At 49.2% G+C, this 16,874-nt stretch overlaps 1 protein-coding gene across 1 annotated transcript; it reads left to right on the top strand.

Moving 5' to 3' along the window:
- The first annotated feature begins 4,169 nt into the window (after positions 1-4,169).
- Positions 4,170-16,785, top strand: RTRAF (RNA transcription, translation and transport factor). The gene is made up of 8 exons (XM_076345758.1): positions 4,170-4,308; positions 6,215-6,339; positions 7,908-8,007; positions 9,243-9,329; positions 10,469-10,557; positions 13,282-13,350; positions 15,627-15,675; positions 16,447-16,785. Exons 1-8 carry the CDS (start codon positions 4,248-4,250, stop codon positions 16,599-16,601), a joined length of 735 nt encoding a protein of 244 aa, XP_076201873.1. The 5' UTR covers positions 4,170-4,247; the 3' UTR covers positions 16,602-16,785.
- Positions 16,786-16,874: the final 89 nt, after the last annotated feature.

Raw genomic sequence — 16,874 nt, 5'->3', positions numbered from 1 at the left:
AGCTCTAGTTTTGATGTCCATCCCTTCTCCTGCGCTTTCCTTCTTCTCCCATCCCTGGCAGGGAGTACACTCTCCCCAGCGCCGTCTCCAGCACGCCCAGCACAGGATCTGGCCTGCTGCGGTCCGGCCCGTAGCCCAGAGCAGGAATGGCCTCGTTTGGGGCTGTTTTGGGGAGGCTCCGAGAGTCTCAGCCCCGTCCTTGCTGCGGTGGGAGGCTGAGGAAGGGGTGATGGAGAGCAGGACAGCAGGACTCTCTCCATGCCCAGCTTGCGCCCGGGCTGCAGCAAAGCAAAGCATCCCCCCGTGTCCCCCCGTGTCCCCCCCCTCACACCCACCTCCCTTCCCCGGTGCTTAGAAAGATGCCCTGCTCCTACCAAATTTACCGTGCCCCGAATTTTCTCTCTGGTTTTGTAGGGCCCTTGCAGACGAATGGTTTCCCGGCTAAGTGGATGGCTGCGGTTGGAGGCTGCTTAGCCTGAGGTCATCTCTGGGGCCAGGAGCAAGGCGGCAGCGTGGGTTTTGCAACGAAACCCATCGCCACCGAGACCAGCGCGGACGCCGTGTAGGTATTTCAGTCTTCAGCGCATTAAGAGCAAGTGGCAAATGTTGCCCAGCCCTGGGGAGACTTTTCAGCACCGGCTGGCTCAACTCTCAGCTCCCCATCCCTTGCTGTGCCCATCGGGCCAGCTTAAAAGAAAAACCATCGGTGTCACTGCGAGGGAGCGAGCCAACTGTCGCTCCCGCGATGCCTCGCCTGCTCGGCATGCCAAGACAGGCGACGCTCAGCTGTTGCCGTACCTCGCTGGCTCTCCTCCATTTCCAAGGCTTGCTCTGTTTCATCCTCACTTCCCCGGGCTTCAGCTCCCGAGCGGCGGCGGCACCGCCGAGCCGGCAGCATCTGCCGAGCCGGAGGAGGTGTGGAGCGCCCGGGGAAAGCGTAGGCAGGAGATGTTGCTCCCTGCACGCCACGCTGCTGCCTGCCCCGCACACCCTGACACCAGCCCTGTGTGGCTCGCTGATGAGAATAAAACCCATTTGCACTAATTGCATTCATTAGATGCAAGCCCGTTAGATTTCCAGCATGCAGGAGGAAGAGGAGAAGCACAACCCCTCTTCGCAGCTCCTGGGGCTGGCTTTGCCCTGGGGGACTTGCAGCATGTTGCTGCAGGAGGGGTCGGACCCACCAGGGAAGGGGAAGATCCCCAAACCCAGGGTGAAACAGGATGGGTTAGGAAGGGCAAGGGCTGTCCTGAGGGTGACAAAGGCAGGAGAGGCGGAGGAAGGGGTGGAGACCCCCATCCTGCTGCTGGCTCGGGACCGTGCCGGCCACCGGCTGTGCGTTCACCCCCCCCGCACCCATGCAGAGGTTTCACTACCTCCATCGTTGGCCACCCTCGCCGGGGGTGGACGACGCGCGACACTCGCGCGGCTGAGGGCACGTGCCCTCAAGACGGCCGCACAACCCGGGGACGGTCCCAAGCTCCTTTTAACCACGCCGGAGCCTTTGGCGCCTTTAGCGCTCACTTGCATGTCACCGCTCGCGCACGTGTCGGCAACGCGCTGAAGCACGCGTGGGTTCCGGCTGCGAAAGCCGGAGGAGGCAGAGCTGGCTCTCTGCCTGCTGCAGGCAGGGCCGGGAGGCCCTGCCCTCCGTTAAACCGCTCCAGGAACCAGCCGGAGGAGATACGGTGAATGGGAGAGGAATGGTCCTAAAGGGGAAGGGAGGCAGAACTGCCCCCCCCCTGCCCCGGTCCCCCCCCCCCCGGGGTTCGGGGTGGCTGCGGGGCGGGGGGGGTTTTGGCTCAGCCCCCTGCCACCCTGCCATCGCAGCACCGCAGTCGGCGGCTGCGCCGGCTGCCAGCTGGAGCTCTGGGAAGGGCTGGCGCGGAGAGAAATGTCAGGATGAATATTGCATCGGCTCGTCGCGCTGTCAGCACCACGTCTGCAACGCGCCACCCAAGCTGGGGAGGGGTGGGGGGGGGGGACGACAGGGAGTGGTCTCACTCCCACCCCGGGCTCATCGCCTTCTCCAGGCAAAACCACCCAAAAAAAACCCCAAACCCTTAAACGGGCATCCTTCACCTGCTGCTGGCACTGCACAGAGCCCTTTAGCAAAACGCCACCAGAGCAGAAACTTTTCCTGCCTCGGCGGTGACGGAAATATATCTGGGAGCAAGAACCCGATGACGAATGGCAGCAGCGGCGTTGGCACTGAAAACGGTTTAATTGCAAGCTGCAATTAAGGAGCAGCTCTCTCCCTGAGCCCCCTCTCCCTCCAGAAAAGGAGAGGGGGCTCAGGCTCGGCAGGCAGCCGCGTCCCCCGCCTGTCCCTGCCCAGAAACCCCCTTCGCTGCTTCCCAGGAGGACGAGGGAGCGCTGCCGAGCCAGCTCCGGGCTGGGGCGGATCTGTGCGAAATCGGGATGATTCACGCGTGGTTTGAAGACTATAAAAACGGCTGGGTTTCTAAACTCCGGAAAGCAAATGTCACACGCGCACCGAGAAGGAAAAACAACTGCCCCTTCTCTGGTGGGTTGCTTTTTTTCCCCTCCAGAAAGGTCAGTTCTGCTCCTGCCTAATTTTGTGAGGGACTTCCCGGCATCTGCACCGCCACGCTGCAGCGGCCTGAGTGCGGTGTTAAAAATAGAGTGAATAGGGGTGGAATCACCCCCCCCCGAAGCCGACAGCAAAGCCTCCCCCCCTTGCTTGCCAGGCTGTGACCCCCCCTCATTCCTCGTGGCCCTCGCCGCGGCCCCAGGGCACGGCCCAGCAGCGGCGGCTGGGGACAACCCACCCCAAGAAACGCCATCGGGGCGCCAAGCCCCACGGCGCTGCTGGCGCAGGGGCCACAGTGGGCCCCAGGACCAGCCCCCCGGCCCCAAGGGCCGCCAGAGCGTGCCCAGGGCCTCGGGGTGCCCATCCCCTCCCAGCGTGTGGGGCACCGGGCTGCCCCCCCCCAAGGCCTTTCTGCCCCTCAGGTGGTTCCGGGGCGGATGTGGGGCAGGTAAGGTGTGGCGGAGGGCCGTGGGGGGCCCGCACCCCCAGCCCCACATGCAGCTCTGGGCAGTGCTGTGGGGCTGCCCCAGTGCTCCCCAGTACAGCTCAATCCTCCCCAGTGCTGCCCCGTGCTGCCCAGTTCAGCCCAGTGCTCCCCGGTTCAGCCCAGTGCTCCCCCAGTACAGCCCAGTGCCACCCAGTACTCCCCAGTTTAGTCCAGTGCCACCCAGTTCAGCCCAGTGCTACCCAGTACTCCCCAGTTTAGTCCAGTGCCACCCAGTTCAGCCCAGTGCTCCCCAGTACAGCCCAGTGCCGCCCAGTGCTCCCCAGTTCAGCCCGGTGCTGCCCAGTACTCCCCAGTTCAGCCCAGTACAGCCCAGTGCTCCCCAGTTCAGCCCAGTGCCACCCAGTGCCGCCCAGTTCAGCCCAGTGCTCCCCAGTACAGCCCAGTTCAGCCCAGTGCTCCCCAGTTCAGCCTGGTGCTCCCCAGTACAGCCCAGTTCAGCCCAGTTCTCCCCAGTACAGCCCAGTGCTCCCCAGTTCAGCCCAGTACAGCCCAGTTCTCCCCAGTGCTCCCCAGTTCAGCCCAGTACAGCCCAGTTCTCCCCAGTTCTCCCCAGTTCAGCCCAGTGCTCCCCAGTTCAGCCCAGTGCCACCCAGTGCTCCCCAGTTCAGCCCAGTTCAGCCCAGTTCTCCCCAGTACAGCCCAGTTCTCCCCAGTACAGCCCAGTGCTCCCCAGTACAGCCAAGTGCTCCCCAGTTCAGCCCAGTGCTCCCCAGTTCAGCCCAGTGCCTCCCAGTACAGCCCAGTTCTCCCCAGTACAGCCCAGTTCAGCCCAGTGCTCCCCAGTTCAGCCCAGTGCTCCCCAGTTCAGCCCAGTGCTCCCCAGTTCTCCCCAGTTCAGCCCAGTGCTCCCCAGTTCAGCCCAGCGCTCGCCCCACAGCTCCCCACTGCGGCCTACACACCGACCCTGCCTGCCCTAGGCCCCGCCCCCGCCCCAAGCCCCGCCCCTGTCGCTGTCCGCTCGCCGTCGTGTCAATAAAGCTGGATGAAGCGCCGCTTCCCTTCCCGGCAGCCCCCTCCGGCCTCTGATTGGTAGAAGAGATTGTCGCTCGGCGTGCGCTGGCCAACGGGCGGGCAGAGAGCCGGGCAAGGGGGTGTTCCTTCCCGTCCGGCCCGTCGGCTGGGCCTGAGCGGGGCGAGCGGCTGGGCCCGCCCGTCAGCGGAGGCGCCGCCGGCGGCACCGGCACCATGTTCCGCCGCAAGCTCTCGGCTCTCGACTACCACAACCCGGCCGGCTTCAACTGCAGGGGTGAGGGGCTGCGGCGGGGCTCCGCGGGGCCGCTGCACGCCGACTTCCCCCCGCCCCACCCGCGCCTTCCCGCCGCTCTCCTCACGCACCGACGGCCTTCCCCGCCCCCCCCCCCCCCCCCCCCGGCCCCTCTCCGAAGCCGGGGCTGCTCGCCCTTCCCCTTGCCGTCCCCCCCGCCTCAGCGCTTCGGAAACCTCCCGCCTTCCCCCGCCGTGTCCCCGTGTCTCCCGGGCGGGGGGGCCCGAGGAGGGAAGGAGGGTTAAGGCTGGAAGGGTCTGCCGGGCTCGGAGCGGTAGCGCGGCTCTCTGGGCTCGAAGTTTTAGCCGCAGCACGGTGTTTAGGGAAAATCCCGAGCTTCCAACGGGAAAACCGGGACCCCCGGGCGTTGCAGCGGTTCTGCGCGGTTCGCTCGGTTTCGGTGGCTTCTTGGAGCGTCGTCTAGGAACAGAGCGAAAGCCAAGGCGGGATCCCGGGGGTGGGCGATGCCGCTGCCGTTCTTGGCCTCCCCCCGTGAAGGGCCTTGGTTTAGGTAATGCGAGGGACGGGGGGGGGGACACACGCGTGCCACAGAAAACCCCCTCAGCTGCTGTGGTAACCTGCCTTCGGCCCTGGAGCCGGGGTTGTCCTGTACACGAAGCGAGGCAGAGACGGCGCGGTGGATAAGCGGTCTCTTGGCGTGGCTGGGTCTCTTGGCGTGGCTGGGTCTCTTGGCGTGGCTGGGTCTCTTCCGTAACGCACCAGTACATATCAATACTTTGATGCTTGATTTTTGCAATGCTTTTTTTTCTTGCTGGAAAGGGTGCTGTAACAAATGTATTTAGCCAGTGTGATCAATTGTACACTTCAGGTCATCTTTTTAATAGGTTGTTTTTCCTTCAGTGCTTCGGGTAGACTTGCTTCTCTTTCAAGAGACGTTGTCCACTGGCATCTTCTTTTGTTGTGGGTCTTAAGTTCCTTACGGTTAATGTTCCTTTTTTTTTTTTCCTTCCTTTAAGGTTCATTTTGCCAGTGTAGAAGTTTTAAAAGATCTTACTGAAAGCTTTCCTTCGCATGTGTTGTGACCGCGTCCCTTTTCTTACAACACATTTGATAGAAGCAGGGCCCTTATATCACTTAGAAGACACTTTTGAGAAGCAGAAGTATCGTTCTTGTCCCTGATGGGCAAAAATGGTGTGCTTACCCCACTCTGAGATGCGGGAGGATATTAAATTCATTAACTTGGGATATTAAAGCTCATCCAAAGCCAAAATATCACAGCTGGTTTTTGAGGGGCCGGTGATACCCCAGAGCTGTGATCCGCTGTGTCCAGAAATGAATTCTGTCGCTGAAGTGCAGGTGCAGGCTAATTGCTTTGTCCGGTACGAATATCTTTGTTTGGACCACAGTCTTTGTATTGTGGAATTCCAGCTCCCAAATAATGAGATGTTGGGTCAACAACCAAGAAAAGTTGAGTCAACAGCGAAGGAAGAAAATGTCTTTGCACAGTCACGAGTTGTGTGCGTTGTTCTTTGGAAGAGACGGGGGGGGTTACTGCTGCATGTGACATGTTTGTCCAGATAACAGGGTTAGGAACTGAATTTCTCTATCATTGTTTCACCTTTCCTTCTTCGCTTAGTAAGTTGTAACTATGTTCCCAATAAAAACAATCTGTTGGCTTGATGGCTTTTAGTGTAGTCAGTCAACCGTAGCCAATTTGAAGTGACTTGAAAAATGAAAAGAACTCAGTGTTGAGTTTTGGTCAGATGTTATTCTGGAATACATGATTTTAGTGTTAGAGGTATCTTTATGGTAAAATATGAAAGCGCTCAGGGGCACCAGTATTTGTATGAATTGGGTCAAAACTTAAGGGCTTGTTTTTGCCCCTAAGATACTGGTTAATTCTTGCTTTGTTTACTTCTCCCGACAGATGAAACAGAATTCAGAAATTTTATTGTCTGGCTCGAAGACCAGAAAATCAGACATTACAAGATTGAAGACCGAGGGAATTTAAGAAACATACACAGTGATGACTGGCCCAAATCATTTGAAAAGGTATTTTGTTGTTTCAAACACAGTTTTAAATTATAAAGATGTCTTATATAAGTGATGATTAATAGCTGCTCTGGTTGTTGGATGTAAACTACTCTGAATATTTGTCCTGTCTCTGAACTTTTACATTTCTAGGAATTTAAATGTATTGTTGAAGCCAAACTGTAGGAGTTATTAAGATGGTAGAACCTTTTGTATGCAATTTTTGCTCAGCTGTGTTTTTGCGATAGGTGGTATCCATCCTAATCTGTTTCTTGCCTGATTTGATTCGGCTCTTGAAGTAGAAAGAAAACTGACTACAAATAAACAGCTTTTTCTGCGTTAACGATTCTTATGTACCAAAAGGAAAACGGATTAGGCGAATGAACTCGTAGGCTTTGCAACCATGTGGAAGAAAGCTACTGCAGCTCATCTCTGCACCTCTTATTATTTCAGATAGATGATTTTCCACTGCCAGCACAAAGCATGGCAAGCAGCCATCGTTTTGCGAGTGATCTCCTGTGTGCTCGTGAGCCTTTTGAGTCACCACAGGGCTGTTGAGCTTTCCCTCTTGGTTCCCATTGCCTTTCTCTCAAAACAGCCCTGCGAGGAGCTGAAAATGCTGCTCCGTAATGCTCAGTGCCCATTCATCTCACTTTTTTTTCCCCTGGAACTGCTTGCCCTGCTCACTGCCCAGGAGGATTGGAGTTGCAATGCTCATGCCTTGCAGGAGGGAGCCTAAAGCATTCTAATAACATGTACGTAAATGTATGTGATACTAGAATTACTGGCAGCTGGTACTGTTGTGGTATCAGTGGTATCTTTCTTGGCTTGGCCAGACTGTCCTTCTCTGCGTGCCTGACAGGGGAGCCCTGCCTTCTAGTGCTCTCCAGCCCCTGGTGCCCTTTCCCTCCGTGCTGATGCTGCCGGAGTAGAGGCTGTGTGGCACTTCTCTCCCTCCAGCAAAGGGGCACAGCAAAATGTCACTATGTCCTGGGCTTTGGGAGTCTTGGCAGCGGGCTGGGCTGGGTCCCGTGTTCTGGCTTCAGAAGAGCAGAGACAGTGATTGTGTACAACAAGAGAGGACAACATGTGGCTGGGACACTAAGAAAGGGAAAATTACTTCTGCCGCCCCTCAGAATCCTCTGATACCAGTATTGTGAAAGCCTTAGGTAGCACCATTCCTCCTTCCTGCTTTAGATGGGGAGTTTTTGCTGTAACTTGTTCTCTGTCCTTCCCCTTTCCCTTGCCTCCACTTACTGTGTAAAACGAACAGAGAGCAAAGAAAGGGGTATTTCGGTTTCTCTGGTTTGCAGTCTGACAACGAATAACATGAATAACGTTCATTAAAAAGCAGGTGCCATTACTAAATGGCAGACTCGAGTTAGCAGCGGATTGGAGCGCTCTAAAATGTCTCAGATGGATCAGATGCCACAGCAGGACGTTTCACAGTGATGCTTCTTGTTAGTAACTATCTTCTAACAACTTTAAGGTCTGTGGGAAAGTGACTGTTTAAAAAACAGTTCTGTGCTCCTAGCTACTTCATACAGGTCAATAACATCTATTTGTTTTCCCCTCTTTCTACTCCGCAGTATATGAAAGACGTAAACTGTCCTTTCAAAATGCAAGAACGACAAGAAACAGTGGACTGGCTTCTTGGCTTAGCAGTTAGGCTCGAGTATGGAGATAATGGTATGGGTGAATATATTTAATATTTCAAAATGGTAGGGAAATGAGTTTTTCTGTTTAATTCTATGACGTATTCGTCAAATTAAGACAAAGGTCAAAAGTATATATTGTTTTCTTAAAAAAAATAAAAATGTGCTTTCATCTGCTTGGTTTTGCACCATATTCAGATGTGAACTGTTTCTCTTCAGCTCCCGTGGGACAGTGCAGTAGCATACTTGCATTTATTACTTTATTTCTCGATATAGCAAACCCCATTGTTTATATTTATACCCTTCTCCCTGTGGGATTGCTTTTATGAGAACTTACTCTAAAGTGTATTAAATGCATTTTATTTAGTACTACATTTATTCAAATAAGTTATTCTTAGACCCTTGTTTCACAGGGAGTAGATCCTGAGCCCTTGGGAACTAGGGCAAGGTTATGAAAAAGTTAAGTTAAATCTCAACAGTCAGTAGCAGTTTCATTTCCTTATAGTGAGAGCGCAGATACAAACGTAATTACTGGTGGCAAACATAATAATGGCCAAAGTACTGTTTTCCTTTACCTTGAATTCCTGCAGGGCTGAGCTCTGCCCCAGACAGGGACGCAATATAAATACCTGCAATCTGTAGAGCTGGTTCTCAGTCCCTCATGATGGAGAGAATGAGCCGCCTGTGACTCGGGGGTATGTGAAGATGGAGGAGCCAGGAGGTCCCATCCTCAGAAGGCTTGAAAAACCCCTGTGTGGGTTGTAGATGAACGCTGCAGTCTATAAAACAGAGCCTTCGCTGGAAACGTTTTACTGGCTGATCAGAACTGACTTCAATCTGTAGTTCTTGAGCCCTACATATGCTGCTGATTGAGGCAGAGGGCCAATGCTAGTTGAAATGATGGATTTTAAAAGTGGTAGAACTGTAAGGTGCAGCTTGTTCAGCCTTCTGGGATGAAGACTGTAGGCAGAGCCTTAATAAAGAGCATAATGTCCTACATAAGTGTGGAGCATGCTCTGATGCTGCTCTTGGATAGCACGTGAGCTCCCTGCAGATGGGAGCTGTTAGGGTAGCTCACTGGAACGGCAGCCTTTGGGGACCTTAGTAGGGAGCTCCAGAACGTCAGCGTGTAAGCCCAGAAGGCTCTTGGGCAATTACCACACCCCAAAAATACAGCTATAGCAAACTACACCTTGGCGCTAAACTTCTAACTAGTTATTTTTGTCATTAGCTCTAATGGTGTTCGTGTTTTGCTTCTTAATTTAACAGCTGATAAGTATAAGGATTCTACCCCTGATGGTGCTAAAAATACTGACAATACAGCAAAAAATGCAGAACCGCTGATTAACTTGGATGGTAAGTGTGCAGCAGCCTACTGTATGGATGCATCGTACGTGAATGTGTTCCATGGCCGGTGTGGCGTTCTTCAGATTTTAAGTTGTTATAATACTGTGATACATGTAACGTTTTAAAGCCCCATTTAAAGCTTTAGGAATGCAGGGTTTATGTATTCATAAATAATACAAACTGCCTCTCTGTGAACAGTATTTTGAGAGTTACTCTGAGTTGTTTGCACTTGTCTGTATTCCTACCGAAGGAAGGAAGAACTACTCCACGTGAATCCCAGGTATGTGGATGTGCGCTGATGCAGAGCTTTTTCTGTTGGCAAAAAAGGGAAGGGCAGAGGGGAGAATCTTTCCCAGCAGAATGAGGTGCCCAGAGAATTGATCAGATACGAGTAAGTTGGGAGGGCTCTTATCAGGCAATGCGGAAGCAGCTGAAGGGTATTTACCTTAACAGCTTTGCAGAGAGCTCTATAAAACATGAGTACTTAATGTGGGTTAGGGTGAAAAAGCAAGATACCTTTTGACTGTAGACTCTAACATATCTTTAAAAAAAAAAAAGCTAAGGAAACATGGTGGCAGACTGTTTACTCCAATACTGTCAGTATTACCTGTTGGCTCAGTCTTCCCCAGCTGTACCTCTTGTAATCATTTTAATTTTTTTGGCTATGAGGCACATTCACAATAAGTGGAAGTGGTGGAAAACAACTACTAAAATTAGCCCTAAATCCTGCAAGTCTTCTCCCATTGCTCCTTCTACAAGAAGACAGCTAGGAGTTGGTCCTGCCCTCACCCAGCAGGCGCAGTTCTGCTCTGCAGTGATAGAAAGATTTATAAAAGAGAATACCTTTGTGTAATTGGCTTCATTTTTAAAGACGTAACACAGGTTTCCTGTGCAGTAGGACATAGGCAATGCCTTTGGCATTGAAAACAGTGCTGTTTGTCCTTGGGTGGTGGTCTGCAACCTGGCTACGAAGCCCAGTGCACGCTTGGATTGCTCTGTAGCCAGACTAAGTGGTTGCTCACTGCTCTGTATCCATGGCCTTGCCCATCCTTGAGAGCAATCGATACCGTGGAGTCAGGAAGCCAATTCTGTCTTTTGGAGCCAGTTAAACTAGCATCTGTTTTTAATGATGATGATTATTTTCACAGTGAATAATCCTGATTTCAAGGCTGGAGTGATGGCTTTAGCTAATCTGCTTCAAATTCAGCGACATGATGATTACTTGGTAATGCTTAAGGTGAGTTTCACAGTTTTCAGACCCCCTTTCTTCCTTCTCCCCAGTGGCTGGTATGTGTGTAGTAGCTTGTGGTGCAGAGTTACCGATAACTATGACTTTTTAGGCACAAATAGAAAGTAAAACTCATCCTGTATGTGCCTTTTCAAGCAGATAAGAACACAGAATATAAATCATGGAAATTAATGCAGGGATAATTATCTTGGTAAACAGTTCAGCTGTAGCTGAGTTCCTGGAAATCCAACACTGGGAACTGTTGTTTGGAATTTGAAGTGCTCTAGGTTAGCCGAAGTATTGCTTTGTGTGTTTTTAATGAACCGCAGAAATATTGAGGAACGCACTCAAAGGAGAAGATTGTATTCCAGTGCTAGAAATTAAGAGAAACTTGAAAACATAGAGGCTAAGTGATGCAAAGGATGTTTTAAAACAAACAACCTGGGGAGGAGCCACAGTTAAAGCTGCTTCCTCCTCCTCCTTTTGGTCCTGTGAACTGTTCACTCCTTGTCATTACCGAAGTCAGTTTAATTTAGTCTTGACAACTAATCATGGCTTTTAAATGCAGTAAATAGGCTAATTAATTTTCTAAGGCATCTTTTTTATGACTGTGATAAAATTTGTGATTTAGTGGTGGAACTCCGTAGTTACCTGTAAATTTCGGGTTGAACCTGTACTGTATTTACTGAGGCTGTAGCAATCCTGAGTTCCCACTTGATCATGTCACAATATGGAAATAAGCTTAGTTTTGTTTGGCACCAAAATAAACTCATTTCACTGAAAAAACCCCATGATGTCCATCCATTACAGAAGCTGTGATATTTGCTGAATTTATTTTGGAGAAACTAAATGCCATGGGTATTGAAGTTTATAAAGTGTGTGTAAGTCTATAACAGGTATACTTAAACAGTATTATCACGTCAGCCTGGTTTCCTAAGGAATTAACGGCCTGCAGTTATCCCATCAATCACTTTCTCATTCTCTCCAGTATGGTATCCTCCTTTGCCTTCCCAAAATAGCCTTTGAACTCTTAACCAATCTTTAAAGAGTGGTGGAGATCTGGAATATCAAACCCCTACCAAAAAAACCCAAACCCCACAAAAACCAGTGAAAAGGGATATTGGGTAGGAAGAGAAGAGACCCTGTGAATGGCAGTGTTGAGGATCTGCAGCATGAGCTCAGCCCTTGTTAGACAGAGTTCCTTCGGGTCGTCTTACAGGATTGTCTCGAGGCTAGCGAACTTCATCTGGGTTCTTCTAATTCGGTACTAACAACTCGAAGAGAAAGCAGAATGTGTTTTCTGCTTAAATGTATTTACATTTCTGTCACTATTTCCACATTTCTAGTCTTACTTCTTTGGACAGAAGCGGTCGGACAAAACCATCAGCCTGAATTTTCTTGCTTTTAATTACAGTGAGAATAGATTCCTGCAATGGCAATTCATGTTACATGAACAACAGTAACGCTAGTTTTCAGGGTTTGATGGTATTAGAATGTGTCAGTGAAACTCTTAATTCTACACCACAGTAAGCAGGTTTGCAGTGCGCATGCGAAGAATTTGTGATCCCTATTCAGGCTTGGACACTCTGGAACGGATGCTTAGGGAAGGCCAAAGGGTGCAAGCATGCCACAGACATCTGGCCAGACCTTGGCCAGAGTGAGCAGCGAGATATTCGGCGTCCCATTTTATTTATTTGAATTTGGCAAGTTGATCAGAAAGCGTATTTGTAACACAGTTGGATATCCTTTTTCTAATGCAAATGGCACTCAACATTCTCTTACGCAGGGTCTGGTTTCACTGCTGGAATTTAAAGTCCTCATCAAATCACTCTTTTGTCCAGGCTACTCCCTTCAGTTAGAAAGATTTCTAGAAGTATTCAGTGGCAACTTTCTAGTATTGCCTCTCAACTTTATCATGACCAAATCTTGGAAGAGAAACATGAAGCAGTAAGACTGCTTCTGTCACATTTGGCTACTCATCAGGGGAAGTCTGAGGAATGTGTTTGACAGACTCAGTTCTTTCTGGTGGAAGTCTGCCTGCGTGGTATTCCTTCAGTTATTTTTAGAGACGTTTACAGCTGTAGGTATCAGTAACTGATAGCTCCGATATGATTTTGTGCTATGTACTGGAGCCGGTAAAAACAGATGAGCAGCAGGATTGTTAAAATCAGGGCTGTTCTTGTTCCTGTGTCTAAAAATAATCCCTTTCTGCTCTCAGTCTTTCTAAAACCTGGGTGGGTAGCCTTGCTCCAGGCTCCTCTGCATGTGGAAGATGGTTCAGCACCTACTGAAAGATGCCAGTAGCAGGCTTTCCTTCCTGAAGAAGCTGTATTGCTGCAGCATTAAAGGTGTGCGATCTCAGAAAAATAAAAATGGTGCTGCCGCTTTGGGATCACGATCAGGTCGTTCTGGAAATCGCAGGCTTTGAGAGTGCCTAGTACTTTGCAGTTTCTGGCCCAGTAGTGGCTGAAATTAATAAGTGTAAAGTCCTTTTCTTCTGGTTAAGCTGCCTTCCCACAGCCGAAGAGACTACACCTGTGCAAGACGCTACTTGCAAAGAATAGTGCTATTTGAAAAGGTTTAGGGTCTGAAAGAGTTTTCCAAAATGTCTTTCACAAAACTGTGGGTTTGAGGTTATGCTGGGTTATAATGTTGGCTCCTTTTCCCTTGGAATTGCCGAGAAATGCATCAAGATGTCAATTACTTACTCTCGCCTTCAAATGTTTTTCCTAGGCAATTCGCATTTTGGTTCAAGAGCGCTTGACGCAGGACGCCATAGCGAAGGCCAGTCAGTCCAAGGAGGTTTGTATATACACTGCATGAGTCTAGTGTTGATTATTCCATATCGAGTAAAGAAGTACAGGTGTAAATGTCTGGCATCTCAGTCAAACCCGGTTCTGTTTAAATACTTCGCTTAGGAGGGTGGTGGAAACTTGCTTTGTTTTCGCCATCCTCATTCTGAAAGACCCAGAGGATTATGGAGAGTATAGAAAGCTCTTTTTGTTTCAGTTGAATACAAATACAGGTACCTGTGTGATATTTCATGTAAATAGCTGTTCTCCTGGCTTCGTATTTGCTAGAGGATTACCCTTACTCTTCAGTGCAGCAGGCCTACGGTATGAGAAGAAATGTATGACCTGGCTTTTCCTTGGAACCGGCAGCGTTGGCTGCGTAAACAGGTTGAAACATTCCTTCTATGGAGTGTTTCGCGTCGTATGTACACCTCGTATGTGTTTAAGGAACGGGATGTTGGACATGCAACTCCTCCCTCCGCCCCCTTCCCCAAAAAGAGAAATGGCGAAGGAAACTTCTGCACTTAAACCTCAGATTTTTGCAGAGATAGGTTCTAACCACAAGCTGTCTGTTTGTAAGGTCTTCCAGGGGGTGACTGTGGTTTTTCTTAAACATCCCAGTTCTCCAGCTCTTCTCGCCGGCGTTTGGCGCAGCAGCTGCCGGCACCGGGTCTTGGGCGCAGCCAGGGAAGGCAGCCTCTCTTGCCCTGCAGGTGTATGTTTAGAAGCGTCCCCGCTAAAGCGACTGGATCTGGTCAAAGAGCGCAAGTCCCTTCATCTTTTCTGGCAGCTGCTCAGAACAGGCCATGCTTTATTTATTATCATAACACTGCTTATGGTGTTTACTAAGTGGCAGTCGCAGGTGCTCTGAGCTGCAGTGCAGTAATTGCCAGAAGCGTTGGAACAGTAAATCAAAGCTTTGGTCTTGTCCATCCATAAAACTGTTAAAAGAGCAGGGAAATATGAAAGCAGCTGAGACTGCTGTATTTGTTTTAGGTTCTGTAACTACTGTTAAAAAAAGCTGCTTTTAGTTGTTGTTTACATAGCTGTGCAGCTGACGTGTAGGGATCAAAATGGGATTTTCTGTGTGTTTGGCAGAACTAGCTTTTCTGAGGAACAGTGAATTTTTTCCATGCCAAAGAATTGTTCATATTTGATAGGGCTTCAAAGCGTCGTCAGGTCTTAGGTTGAAATGTGTCACTGAATGTGATATATGTTGCTGGGAGTGTATCCTCGTTAGGAATGCTAAATTTCAAGTGAGGTGGAGAAAAGGCAGGGGGTTGGAGGCAGGAAAACAGCTTTATCCGTGCCAGCGGCGATTATCAACATCGTAGTGTACCAGATGAATGAAGAAAATGTCTTAAAAGCAGAGGGGATAGCTGGGCTGCAGGATAGAAGGAGAGGAAAAATAAACCTCCGCTTCTGATTTTGGCTGGCTTGTTAATGGCCAAAATACTAGCCAGTGACACTTTGTATATTAAGCCTTGTCCCTGGAAACAGGTTATGAATGCTTGACTGCTGCATGGCAGATGACTTACATGCAAAATGTCATGAGTTGCATTCTTGGCAATATCAAGATAGAGCGGGGAAAAGATAAAATAGGTACAGAAATGATCTCTGACTGGAGGATATGTACAACTATGCTGAGGACACTTGTACTGCTGCACCTGTGGTTTAAATGTATCAAATAAAATGGGATTTACCTTGTTGGGTTGTCAAGGTACGGCTTTCAAGATAAGACATGACGCTTATTTTAACACTTGAGAAAATGCTTCTGGGGATGTTGATGGAGGTTGCAAGTTCAGTGCTTGAGAAACTCATTTGATTACAGAGAGTTTTTACAGCTCTCTTTCAAATCAGCCAGTGCTTTGAAAACTGGCAGCTCTTTAAAGGCAATAGTTTTTTTAGAAAGCCTAGTTTGTGCATGCTTTTTGTTTGTCTGGGTAGCGATGTTGCTGGATTGGGTGTTCTCTTGCAGTACTGTTGTTAGCCTTTTAAGGATTGAATGTGGGCAGTGTGTATCCAATGGGGTTCGCTTGACAAGTAGGGGGATTATTAAACATGAAGATTTTTTCTTTTATTCATACTCTGGGTTTGATGTTTCAGCGCACAAAGGCGCGCGTTTAATCGGCGTGATGACTTTTTGAAGTTGCCGCACACGTCTAGATAAGCAAAACTCAAGTGTCCTCTGCTCCAGAGTTACCTGCTGTAGTACTTGATTTTTATTTTCCAAACATGCAAAATGACATTTCTAATTACATTTGAACATGCTTTTTCTTTTTAAAGGGTTTGCCTGTTGCTTTGGAAAAGCACATTCTTGGTTTTGACACAGGAGGTAAGCAGTCCTCTTAATGTTACTTTTAAATAGCGATGTTTGCCTTTGACAAAGTATATTACTGTCAAAAATGTAGATAACGCGTACAGTAAAAAAGCCTGTAGTGGAAGGAATTGCTCCCTCCCAGCTTGTTATTTACGAGCACTCCTGTGCATTTTGTTTTGGAACAGAAAAGCATAAATCTTAGCTGTGGAATATGTTGTCTCAGAGTAATGTTTAAACAACAGCTTTTAGTGGCAGCCATGTCTGCAAGCGGAAGGAATGCATCTCGTTACTGTTGCCTTGTAAATCTTGCATCTGCCAGCAGAGGACCTCTGCGCTGCTTCCGTGTGTCTTATAGAATCGTTTAGGTTGGAAAAGACCTTTAAGATCACCAAGTCCAACCGTTAACCTAGGGCTAATTTTACCTAAAATCTAGTCGGAGGCAGGGCAAGTTGGCATGACCTGACAGATTATTTCGTAAACAATAGCCAGATGACCTGGGACTCCACTAGTCTGGCTTCACTCTTGCCCCACGTACCCCTAAATAACTACTCAGAATGCTTTGTGCTGACCCGACTTGGCTGTGGATTACTGCGAGGGCTGCAGGAAGCTGAGTGAGGTTTTGCAGAGCACCCTGTCCCTCTCTAGCTGCAGGGGAAGTTGTTCCCTGCTTGAAGTATGAACACCACAAGCATGAATGAAGTGCAGAGCATTGGCTTAGATTAAGCTTAAGACCTTCGTGTTCGATGAAAATGCTTGATACGACTTCTCTTTCTGCATCTCGCCCAGATGCTGTTCTCAATGAAGCTGCCCAAATTCTCCGACTGCTGCATATAGAGGAGCTCCGAGAGCTGCAAACAAAAATTAACGAAGCGATTGTAGCAGTTCAGGCAATTATTGCTGATCCCAAGACGGACCACAGACTGGGGAAAGTCGGGAGATGAACAGATAAAAGCTTTTAGTCTCTTGTGTACTTAGTACAATTAGGAACTATGTACAACTCTCTACAACTCTGGCATGCAGTTTGAAATGGTATTATTTTACTGTTTTGAAAGAAAACAGGAAATTTGAATTCTGACTTCTAATGAATTACCATTTTTCTTTAAATAAATGAAGTTGGGGAAAACAGACAAATTGTTCTGATTAGCTCTGAGTTGGCAAATACCACTTTTTCATTGTGTTTGGCTTTGTGTTGACAAGGGAGTGTTACATAAAGG

Source organism: Aptenodytes patagonicus, chromosome 7, assembly GCF_965638725.1.
Source record: "Aptenodytes patagonicus chromosome 7, bAptPat1.pri.cur, whole genome shotgun sequence".
Classification (NCBI taxonomy): domain Eukaryota; kingdom Metazoa; phylum Chordata; class Aves; order Sphenisciformes; family Spheniscidae; genus Aptenodytes; species Aptenodytes patagonicus.
This window is presented reverse-complemented; position numbering and strand designations above follow the sequence as displayed.